The sequence below is a fragment of the Bremia lactucae genome (assembly GCF_004359215.1).
Source record: "Bremia lactucae strain SF5 chromosome Unknown BlacSF5_NotPlaced_18_SHOA01000004.1_1233567bp, whole genome shotgun sequence".
NCBI classification, from domain to species: domain Eukaryota; phylum Oomycota; class Peronosporomycetes; order Peronosporales; family Peronosporaceae; genus Bremia; species Bremia lactucae.
The window spans coordinates 1,125,333-1,136,885 of record NW_027152030.1 but is presented as its reverse complement, the minus strand read 5'-3'; the positions used below and the strand labels follow the sequence as shown (position 1 = coordinate 1,136,885).

General features: G+C 45.1%; 2 protein-coding genes across 2 annotated transcripts; one reads left to right on the top strand and one right to left on the bottom strand.

The window, feature by feature from the left end:
• Window positions 1–1,438: 1,438 nt before the first annotated feature.
• Window positions 1,439–2,155, top strand: CCR75_003278 (uncharacterized protein; the record flags this gene model as incomplete). The annotated part of the gene is made up of 1 exon (XM_067961375.1): window positions 1,439–2,155. The coding sequence occupies one exon, from the start codon at window positions 1,439–1,441 to the stop codon at window positions 2,153–2,155; it is 717 nt and encodes a 238-aa protein (XP_067822210.1).
• Window positions 2,156–2,477: 322 nt separating this feature from the next.
• Window positions 2,478–3,821, bottom strand: CCR75_003277 (uncharacterized protein; the record flags this gene model as incomplete). The annotated part of the gene is made up of 1 exon (XM_067961374.1): window positions 2,478–3,821. One exon carries the CDS (start codon window positions 3,819–3,821, stop codon window positions 2,478–2,480), a length of 1,344 nt encoding a protein of 447 aa, XP_067822202.1.
• Between the last annotated feature and the right edge of the window lie 7,732 nt (window positions 3,822–11,553).

Here is an 11,553-nt window from a genome sequence, read left to right as displayed (position 1 = left end):
AGACTTCTCTTTAAGACAACTACTTTAAAGAGGGTTAAATGAAAACTGTATTAATATATTGAAGCATCTCTTCTTTCTATCTGTAAATGCTAGCTTAATTATAAACTATTACTAAACATGCAACTGAAATCCTATCTGTCTTTCTCTTTGTTTACGTTTACAGCTGATTAGTCTGCGGGATAAATAGACATAATGGCCTATACCTATTTATGGATAAGATTTCTGAACATTACTTTATATATAAATATTCTTTAAATATTATCTAGCTTTAGATAAAATATTAATTAACAACCTTTAAGTGTTAATTTCATGTAATGATACACCCCGTCACATGAGTTGTTAAACCCATTAGTTCAATAGAACTAAGTGACTCTCTGAGTCTGAAAGTCTTCCTCTGACTTTAGGAGCGAGGTAGCTCCGCTATAGTAACACCGATGCTGTTGCCAATGTCAGTTGAAATCGGCGACATGGTTATTGTTTTTGAATCTTCATCGTGGTTGACAAATGTTGACTTCTTGGTGGCAGATAAAACATTATTTTTTTAAACAAAACTTAATTGAAGAAACCAACATTTATGATGACTGAGGATTGTGCTTACTCCAAAGACATTGATTGTACTTGATTAAAATTTTGTTAAGAAGTTCATAATGGCAACATTTAGCTGATTGCCATAGACTTGAGCTGTTAAGGGACTGATACACCTATTGCTCGCCACGTTTACAATTTGATCGGGTCATAACAAGTTCAAGTGCAGCTGTGACGTGTATTTGAATGATTGCCTGGACAATGCTGTCGAATTTAATTGATGCATAGACCAGTCAGCTCTATTTAGCAGGACGTAGATCTATTAAAATCCCTAGCGTCTAGCAAAGAAATTTTTGTCTCGCCTGCATCAATTGAAAAATACAATATGCACGAAACAACACAAGGAGACTAATAACATGATGTTGGTGACTTTTATTCCTCTGGGCGTAACATTGGCCAGGAAGATAAGTATTCACCAGCAGCGGAACAATTAAGACGGTCGTTCCCTTATAAAAGGAAACGTGGAGGAGAAGAGGCCAATACCTTCATCACCTTGTGGGTAATTGATCATGGATCCCGCGATCCCGGTGTTACATCCCGCATGGGAGAACGCTAGCACTGGGGGCGACAAAATCCCCCGATTTCTGTCGATAGCTAATTGCCCAAATTACGACCCCAATCTATGTCCACCTTCTGTAATCGCATGACCGCCTTTTGTATTGCACAGGGCTTTCATTGACGCCGGAAGTCCACTGCGCACAGGACCACCAGCGCCGAAAATTTCGTGCTTCTAATCGTACGCACAATAAAAAAGCGAAAGTAGTTTTTCTATTAATAGGGATATAAGTACTTCAAGATAAAAATATCATTAATTTTGAAAGGAACACGAACGTGTGGCTACAAAGCTATTGACATGCTTGCAAAATACTTCAGGCGCATAAATGGCTCGGTGCGTCGACAGTCGCTGCGTTTCCTGGCAACCACGAGCGACTCTGCGGAAAGCGTGACGTCTTCTGTACCCAAGCATCGCAGGAAAAAGACGTTCCAATTCTCGGGAGAAGAACCGGAGACGACGACCCCTCTAGAAGAATTTGCGTATCCAGCGTATTGGGACGAAGACTATCCTGCAGACTTTGACAATGAAATGAAACATGAGGTCGAGAAACTGCAGATTTTCGCCGACTTTGCGCCATTTTTGGATCTCTCTTGGCAGACGCAGATTCACCCACTATTCGATGGTGAGGCAATTAAGATGACACTTAATTGTCCGCTAGAGGATTTCGACGAGCGGCTTTTCGTGAACGACAAGAACACGTACGATACAAAGGTGGTCGTGGAGGTTCCCATGAGCTGCTTTAAGGGTCTTAACAAGGAGGCAAAGAAAATTGTCGTGCAGCTCGCTGGTCCTCGGTACAATGCCAACAAGAAGATGATTAAAATCGCCGAAGATCGCTACAATAAGCGTGTCTATAACCACAAGCGCATTTGCGATATCTTGCGTGACCTTACACAAACAGCGCTTGAGCTTAGTGGTCAGACCTCGGAGGAATTAATTGCAAAGAAGAACAAGGATACGAAGAAAGAAGGTACCACGGATGTAGTAGAGCAAGAGGTTGGCCGTCAATCGTAATGTAGATACGCTAGGAGCTTTGGACGTCAATGGATGCCTACGTAACAATCTAGTATATGTATTAAAGACCAAACACACATGCCATATCCATTCTGTAAGATGTGGTGAGTCACGTAAATTCCACGTCACTGCTTCCGAGGTCCGAATGCTGCTTATACCAGCACATTGAGTTGCCAACCTCCGCACGTCTTTGGCCTCTAAGCTCCTGTGCCTAGACTCTACTGCGCTACGTCTTGTAGTAGTTAAGGCCACTCGTTTGCATGCCATGCTTGATACGTCGTCAATCCAGGATATCTCTCACTGTCTCCTGCTTCAGCTTGCACTAGATTCGGCACACGTAGGAACTCGACTGCGTCACGTAGCGCACCCATCGCTTGTACGTGTAATTTGGGTGTCGTGCGTGCTCGGGGATCCGCAGGTAGCGCACTTGAAGACTCGAGGTATTGTACATGGGAATCTCAAAGTTCATGCTGACGGGGCCAATTTCTCGCCGCACGTGGGGACTGGGTTGCCCCAGTGTAATCTTAGCGCGCAGAGTGAGTTCCGTCCCGCCCGTAAAGCGCTTGATGGCCCAGCGCACTTGGTTCTCGTTTTCTCGGTACTCTGCCAGCTGACCTGCCGAGTTCTTGCCAATGTCGCACGATACAGCCACGGTGGACTGAGGCACAGGAAAGCGAATGATCACATTCGCGCCGTAATTGTTCTCGGGCATGTCAGCTCGAATCTTGAGCACCATTTCAATTTTCGTAGGCGACAGCTCCTCGACAAACGGAAAAATACGGAAAGGAGCGCGAAAATCGCCAGTAATGCGGTAATTAATGACTGTAAACTCGCCATCTGGCGGCTGGAAAATCAGCACGCGGTCGCGCTCAAACTCGTCCAATTGGACGCAGTCGTGAAAATTACAGTCGTCCAGCACCACTTGTCCGTACTGTCGGGCTCCGGTGCTACCAATGACAAGGTCTTCATTTAAAGCAAGCCGTAGTTCGGGGTTCCCGGACAAATAACTCTTGAGCTGAATCCGTCCTTCAATTGAGGCATTAAGCATCTGGCCACCGGACGAAAACACGACATTTAGTCGCTCAAGAATGTCACAAAACAGCTCATTTTCGTCTTGTTTCTTCGAGCTCTGTCCAGCAGTCGCTACAGGCTTCTTGACGGCGCTAGCGGCCTTGATATTCGAGCTGCGGTTCATAAACTTGGAGCTCGCTTTGGGTTTCGACAGCACGGCGTCACCAACTAAAATGGCTTCATTATGTACGTGGACCTTAAGCCCCTCTGTGCTCGTGTCTTGAGCAAGACCATAGTCCAGCGTCTCGTCCAAGAGCTCGTAGCACAGAATAAAGTTCTTACGTAAAGTCTCCTCGCTCAAGACGCCGCAATAGTCTTTGAACACACGGCACAGTCGCGTGAGGAGTTCTAATATATAGCTAGGGCTTACGTTATAGAGTGTAGTGGCTACAAAGTACAATCCGTTCTTCTTCACAAAGAGGTAATTGACACCGTCGACGTGAAAAGTTGGCGGCGCATCTCCTTTCTCCCAGAATTTGACCTTGCGGAAGAATATTTCGGCCGAATTGCTTTCTACGTCGCCACGGAAGTCGCTGAAGATGATCGTATCGCCACGCGTCGAAAGAATGTAAAACTGGGAGATGGATGACGACATGGCTACAGTCAAGGAAGGAAGGGATCGGAAGTGCCACGTCAAAAGCTCAGTCCAGGGAGGATCGATTCAACTTTTATAAGAACGCCGCAAATTACGAGAAATCTCTATAAGCGAGCAGTGGTACGAAAATATTTGAAGCTCTTTTAGCAATGCTAGCTAATTTGCCACAGATTTTAATTGTAGCAACGGTGTCCTGTTGCGTAAATATTTTAAAGAGGAAAATTAAAGTAGAATAAAAGAATATTAATTTATTAGTTAATTTTGAGTCTTTAAATCAACACCTAACGGGTAAGTAATGATTCGTAATAAATAATTCGATTAATATTAATTATTAAAAAAATGCAAAACGTAGAAACTTAACAGATTCAGCACATATTTCAAAATTTCTGTAACGGAGGCACCTTTTGCTAGTACTGACACCAGTACTACTCAACCTACACTGATTGCAGTAAAAAGGTGGGGTGCCTCGATTACTACTCGCACCCGACGTGCAGAGAAAGATTCCATTGTCCAAAAGGGACAACACGATGATTCTAGGTCGAGTAGAGCGTCGACCGTAGAGGACCCGACTGTGATAGCGCAATCACACTCGGAAGACGTTGAGGGAATAAGTCCCCACATACTTGAGGAGAAATGACCTCAAATAGTTAATGCTGAAGTGACTAGATTTCAGAAGAATTAATCCCTCGGCAGCCTGCGGATATATCCCACAAAGAAACCGAGATAATGAATGTCTTGGTTAATGACGGATCAAGAGTAGGAGCTTATACTCTTGATTTGTATGCGCTTCCGAAGTTAACTTCAGAGATAACTCAATTACCAACCCTAGAACCTAAGCGCTTCTTTAGAGATTTACATAGTGGTAGAATCAAGCAGATCTGCGTACTCGTCACAGTGGACATATACGTAATCGATGTTCGGTCAGCGGTAATTTTTGCAGAGAACGAACGAATTCTCAGCAGCTCATCGATGGACGAAAGTGTCCTCGATGTGAAGACTCGGATTGAGAGAGATATTACTCAATCCTAGGAGTCTCGTAAGACAAATCCTATATACAAGGATTTGATTGAATTCAGGGATGTATTCCCTGAACTAGTTCCATGCAAGTTGCCTAAGGATAAGGCACTCGACATGAGATCGAGCTCAAACCGGACTCGAAGTACTGTGTCATAAAGCAGTGGCCACTGCCTCCTGAATAAGTATTAGTGATCGAAATTCTTTATCGATCAGTTTAAAGCGGGTCATGTAAGGGAGACAACCCCCTCACATAGCTCTCCGACCTTCTGTGTGCGAAAGGCCACAGGAGGGTGGTGGATATTCTTGCATTCAAAAAACTGAATACTGCAACGGTACGGCTCAAACGTTGATACCTAGAAAAGACGCAATCAAAGATGGTATGTCTAAGAGTACGATCTTTTCGTCTATGGATCTGATGAATGTGTTCTATCAAATCCGTATGCGTGAACGGGACATCCCGTATACAGCAGTAAGCACTTCCAGTGGGATGCTCTGGGAATAGCTAGTAATGCTACAGAGGCATAGTAACACCCCTGCAATATTCAACAGATGCTTAACGAATCTGTAAAGCCCGGTACAAGAATTCGCACCGAGTTATTTCGACGATATATTCTTCCAAAGCCAAGCCATGGACGGAAAGACGGACGTGGATGTTCATAAAATTCACGTTCGTCTGGTTCTTACACTTATGCGAAAGCATAAGTTGTACGCAAATCTCAAGAAGTGTATATTCGCTGCAAGCGAAATACCACTTCTTGGATGCATCGTCGGTAAACACGGCGTGCGCCCTGATCCCGAAAAGATCAAGGCGATTACCGACTAGCCAGTTCGAGTCGATGTCAACGAACTAAGAAAGTTCCTTGGGCTTGCGGCGTACTTGCACAAGTACTATCGCAATTATGCCGAGATGACAGTTCATCTCTCTCGTCTCTCGAAAAAAGACGAGAAATTGTTATGGAACGCTAATTGTCAGCGTTCCCTTGAAGGTATCAAGCAAAGCTTGATGCAATTCTCAAGATGGGCGATTGCAGATCAAGACATACCATTCCATGTGGTTTGTGACGCCAGCGATTTCGAAATCGGCTGCGCGTGATTGCAATACGATACAGACGACTCAGAACGCATCGTCTGTTCCCAATCGCGTTAGCTGCAACCAGCTGAACGTAATTACCCAATGCATGACAAGGAACGCCTTACCATGAAACATGCACTGGCTAAATTTAGGGTATATATCCTCGGAGATAGATTGTTCATCATATATATGGACCATGCGTCATTACACACGGCCGCAATAGCCCACATACCTCGCAAAAAATGGCGAGGTGGCTATCCTTCTTAGCGGAGTATAATTTCTCCGTGGAATATAAAACAACGACGACTTATTAATGTTGTCGCTGATGTGTTATCACGCCGACCCGAGCTGGCTGCGCACTCCAACAATGAAAATATTTCCGCTCATTACAAGTGTTCCGTCATCAACTTTGTTTGATGACATAAAGAAAGCCTACACAGAAGATAAAAATATCTGCGTTTAATAAATCATCTGATAATATTCATCCAATGAATATTATAAAGATCTGCCCATTTATATCAATCGTCATCGGATAGAAACACAACACGCAACGGCTTACTGTACTACACAGCCGTTGCCGGCGACACTCTACGTGTCGTCGTTTCGAATCATTACGATTTGCGCTTGCACATCATGTATAAGTGTCACGATCCACCAATAAATGGGCTTCCTGTATGTAAGAAAACTTATCTCACAGTAAGTCGCGACTTTTACCATCAGTTCGTGCGCAAGTACATTCGTGCTTGCGAGGTATGTCAACGGGTGAAGTTAGCCCTTCATCCCGTGCACCTCTCCAACCTCTACCACTTCCGGCAGAATGTTGGCAGTCCGTATCTATGGATTTCATCTTCGAAGTTCCCGAAGACGATCACAAAAACATTGGAATTCTTGTTTTTGTAGACAAATTCAGCAAGATGGTACATCTTGCTGCAGTACCAGAGTCGAACACGGCTCCAAGCTGTGCCCGAGTCTTTATCGACACGGTATTCAAACTTCACGGGTTACCCCGTATACTGGTCTCATATAAAAGATCCACGGTTTATGGCGGAGTTTTGGCAATCCGTGTTCAGTTCTCTCTGAACACGGCTGACGTGTCAACTTCTGATCATCCAGAGACAGATGGTCAGACGGAACGCGTAAATCGCGTCCTCGAAGAGATACTTCGAGGTTACGTCCAATCGTATCTGAATTGGAGCGAGTTTTTACCGATGGCCGAATTCGCCAACAATAGTTCTGTGCATGCGTCTACAAGGCATACACCGTTCTTCGTGAATGGCTTACGCCATCCACGGATACCCATCCAATTAGAAAGATCCTGTAGTTTAAGGGGGATTGGCTCGCACGTGCAAAATCATTTCTGGCTCATGCTCATCACGCGTCGAAGTTAACAACGACGCGAATAATGTCGATGTCGATGCAATCGACATCGAAGATGAGAAAACTCTCTGGCAATGCGCGCAAAGCGCACTGAAAAGGACAAAACAAATGAGTCAGCAGAGGAATTTCTCCTGACTCGAGAATCAGTAATCCGTTTCGTACAGGATTCCATTGCTTACGCAGTGGACCGTCAGAAACGGAACGCAGACAAACAGGGATCAGCAAACGTTCTTTCATTTGAAATAAATGACCTATTACTACTCTCTACGGTAAACTTACCTAAGCGTGTAGTCACTAATGTGGGTAGCAGTAAATTACTACCCAAGGTCATTGGGCCTTTCCATGTACTGCATCGCAGAGGCAATGCGTACACAATAGAATTGCCACGTAGGATGCGAACGCATCCTACGTTTTACGTAGGTCGGCTCCGCCCGTACCAGCATTACGCGGTTTTTTCCGAGCACGGATCTGACCACCCTTTTCAAAAATCCCTCAGAGAATTTTGTGGTCACAAACCAGATTGTCATGTTGTATATGAAGATTTTCATGCCGGGCCTGAAGATTCTCAAAACCGCGATGAGCTGACGAAAGCTCACACGAAGAGTGTGATATTTCCGTTCCCACTCGAACATGGAAAACGCTCTCTTCGAACGGTTGAAAGACCGTTCGATATCGTGAGCCAGCACCGTCTTCTCCAACGAGCGACGCTTACCTCGCCCCTGATTAAGACTTAAGACCCTCCTCTAAATTATGGAGGAAGTTGTCGAGTTTGTCGATCTTCGACTCTATGTCCGACATATTGGTCGGATCTAATGTACCCTCCTCCGCCACAACTATCGGTGGGTTCCCACGGTGGTCAACGTTTCCTTTTGGAACGTATTCAAGATCATTATGATGTGAAGGAGCAGCATACGGGTTATCTCCTTCGCATGACAGCTGGGAGCCTCGTTCCCAGGGCCTCGTCCGTCAGTATGACGAGACCCGTCCGATAGATCAGAAGGTCCATCGGAGAACACGCGCTCCTGGCGCATGTAAATCGATTGCTCAACGTCTATCGTATCGCGCATCTCGATAGAGATGCGAGCCGATCCCCAGGGCGACGATAGGGAATACACATCCCCTTTTACTTTTTTACTTGCTTCGTGTTGTCAACAAAACACGGACAAGAAATCACCCCAAGTGAGGCATGGAAGTCCTGCCTCACGAGACGACCGATGCAATTAATACATTGCACCGGTTAGAGTTCGTTTTCCAAAAATAACGCGAATCGCGTTAAGCCTTTAAAGCCAGGCTTCGCGTCCAATGCCTTTGACATTGCGGATAAACGCGTTCCAGGCTTGCATCAACGAATTTTTATCTCGCTTGTTGATGCCACTGTACCATCGATGCTTAAGAAAATCATAAAAAAATCTTCTTCAGCGCGAAAGTTCTTCGCGCTGGGATCAAGGCCATGTAGCTTTGTCGCAATAAATAAGGGATATTTATTGTGAGGGGCAGTCTCTCCAGACAAGCTATTGACTAGCCGTTCAAGCAAAAGCCACGGCTTCTTCCAGGGCAAAACGAGACATTTTATTGTCTACGATCCCCTGAGTGGTATCCACTGAAGCAGGGGTACCACAAGAACTGTTATTACGATGGCTTACGCCATCGTCATCACCACGACAGGAATATGTGCGGGTGACGGCACGGTAGACGGTGCTGGCGATGAGGAATCATCCTCATCGTCGGAACCAATCATGCTATAGCAAACGCTATAAGCACGTCTATACGATTGAGCCCCCTCATTCGAAGGCTCATAGTCAGACGCCTAACGATGATTGGGCGACTGTTCTGTTATCCCCGAGACGGCCATTTCGTCCGACTCGCATTCGTGGTCGACCCCCAAAGAGGGGTTGTAATCACGTGGCGAATTACAACGTGCATCCGCAACATCTAGTGTTGCGGGAGGAGATGATACTACGGCAGACGGAACGCTTCCGCAAGGGACAATAATGCGTCGCCCGCGGCTGCATGAACCGCAGCCGAAGGCGCCGCACTATTCGCATACCGCATGGACTTGTTAACCATGCGATCAAATAAAAATGATGGTTTTGACCAATAAAAATCTTTTTTAATAAAGTGGTCATATAGTGACCACTCTACCCAATGACAGTCAGATTGATTGTCGTTAAAGGGAGGGGGGATGTAACATGAAATTAACACTTAAGGCTGTTAGTTAAAATATTATCTAAACGGTAGATAATATTTGGAGAATATTACGTTACATGGTAATATTCTAAAAGCTTATCCATTGGTAGATATAGACCTTTATATCTACTTGCTCTGCGGTCCAGTTAGCGCTGGACGCGCGTAAAGAGAAATACTGATAAGATTTAATTACATGTTTGTATTAGATTATAATAAAGTTTGTATTGAGTGATAGACAAGAAGAACTTAACCATATTAAATACAGCTTACTTTAACCCTCTATAAAGCAAGTGTTATAAAAGAGAAGACTTCCTGGCGTAGAGACAAGACGCCTCTCAGAGGCCGGGACAATCACGTCCCCAAATTTTCCAGCTTGTAATGGCTCAGTACCAGACATGGTGTCTTAGTCGACATCCGACAAGGCGTTAGATGACTCAATTTCCTTGTCCAGCGAACGTTTACGTGTTACTTCACGTGCAATGAAAGGGTTTGACCCGAAATGCTCCGGCGAACTGCCAAAAGTGTCACTAATGACACTCAGTATGGTGGTACCTCGGCCTACCACACTCGCTGGACGTAGACGTGCCACTTCACGTATCTCAGGAGTATTGCACCCTTGAGGTCCTGGCGAACCGCGAATAGTGTCACTATTGACACTCAGCATGGTGCCACCTCGGCCGACCACACTTGGTGGACTTATTCGTGTACTCCACGTATTATAGGGATATTGCACCCTTGATGATTCGGCCTTAGGCCAACAATGCTTTCAGCATTCAGTGAATCGTTATTACAACGAGTGTCACTCGACAGAGTACGTGCCGTTCCACCCCCTTTTTCTGAGTCGAGCTCAGAATTAATGTTTACAACATTGGAGTTAATTATCTCAGACATTCTCAAATCTAAAGCACTGACAGACTCAGTAAGTTATCCGCGCCAATAGCGCTTTTGTTGCCTAGCAAAGGTGGGTTTATAACTCTTTAAAGCTTTGCTAACAACATTACGCGTGGTGCCTAAGGTCTTAGACCTCCAATAGATTCATAACTCATGGCGTCCAAGCCAGGTCATACCAAAGATGAGATTATATATCGAATCCAAATCAAGAACGAGACAGCATTTCATAATGTCAAAGTCCAGAACCTTTTGCCTAAGCTTAAAGGAACTGGAGGAACAGTGCACGAGTCCCATTTGCTAAGCTAACAGTGATTGTATCAGATTCATGCGCTTTAAGGGCCTCAATGTATTGTTGATCAAGCATAATTGCAAGACGCCCCTGAGTCAATTAAAATTGACAATGGCTTATCAAAGCCCTTCACAGTCGCTAGATGAAATAACAAGCTCGGCTTGTACTCACGCCCCGTGCCATTACGCACCGAGCTAATTGCGGCTATGTCCTGTTTACAATCATCTCCTACAGGCTCAACAGAGCCTAGGTCTTCCACAGTAGGGCGCCCCGCACCTACTTGGTATCGACGTTTTCGTGCCTCGTATCAAATTTCTGGTATAGGTCGGAATCGGTGCTCTTTCGAGATATACACGTGTTTCGTAGGGGTAGGCCGGACGAAAACGTTTCGTGCTTCCGCACATATAACATCTACGGATTTTCTTATTATGTTCCACAGCTTGAAAAGCCTCTTCTTCTTCCTCGACGAGGCATATATTCATGGGTTCTGTTCTATTAGACGGTACACATGTGCTCGAAGCTTGATCGGTAAACAGGCGTGCTGACACAAGCCGACTTAAAATCGAACTCATCGCGTAGCGCTATGGCAACTGCCTCTTCGAAAGTAGCAGGATGAGACCGGAATAATCCCGTCCGGGCAACGACCTCATTAAGACCCCACATAAAAACTGATACGACAATTGTTTCGCACCGGGTCTTGATGCATAGATGCAATGAGGTCCTTAACTCCTCGACAAAGTCCTCTAGAGTTCGTTTACCCTTTTGAGTCACTAGGAGCCGTGCTTGTTAGCGATAAGCCTGATCAGGCGGTGCAAACATGCTGGTCGTTTGCTGTTTCAGCGAATCACATGAGGGAAAAGCGTCGTTTATGGACGTGGTGCACAATAATGCCCACTCAA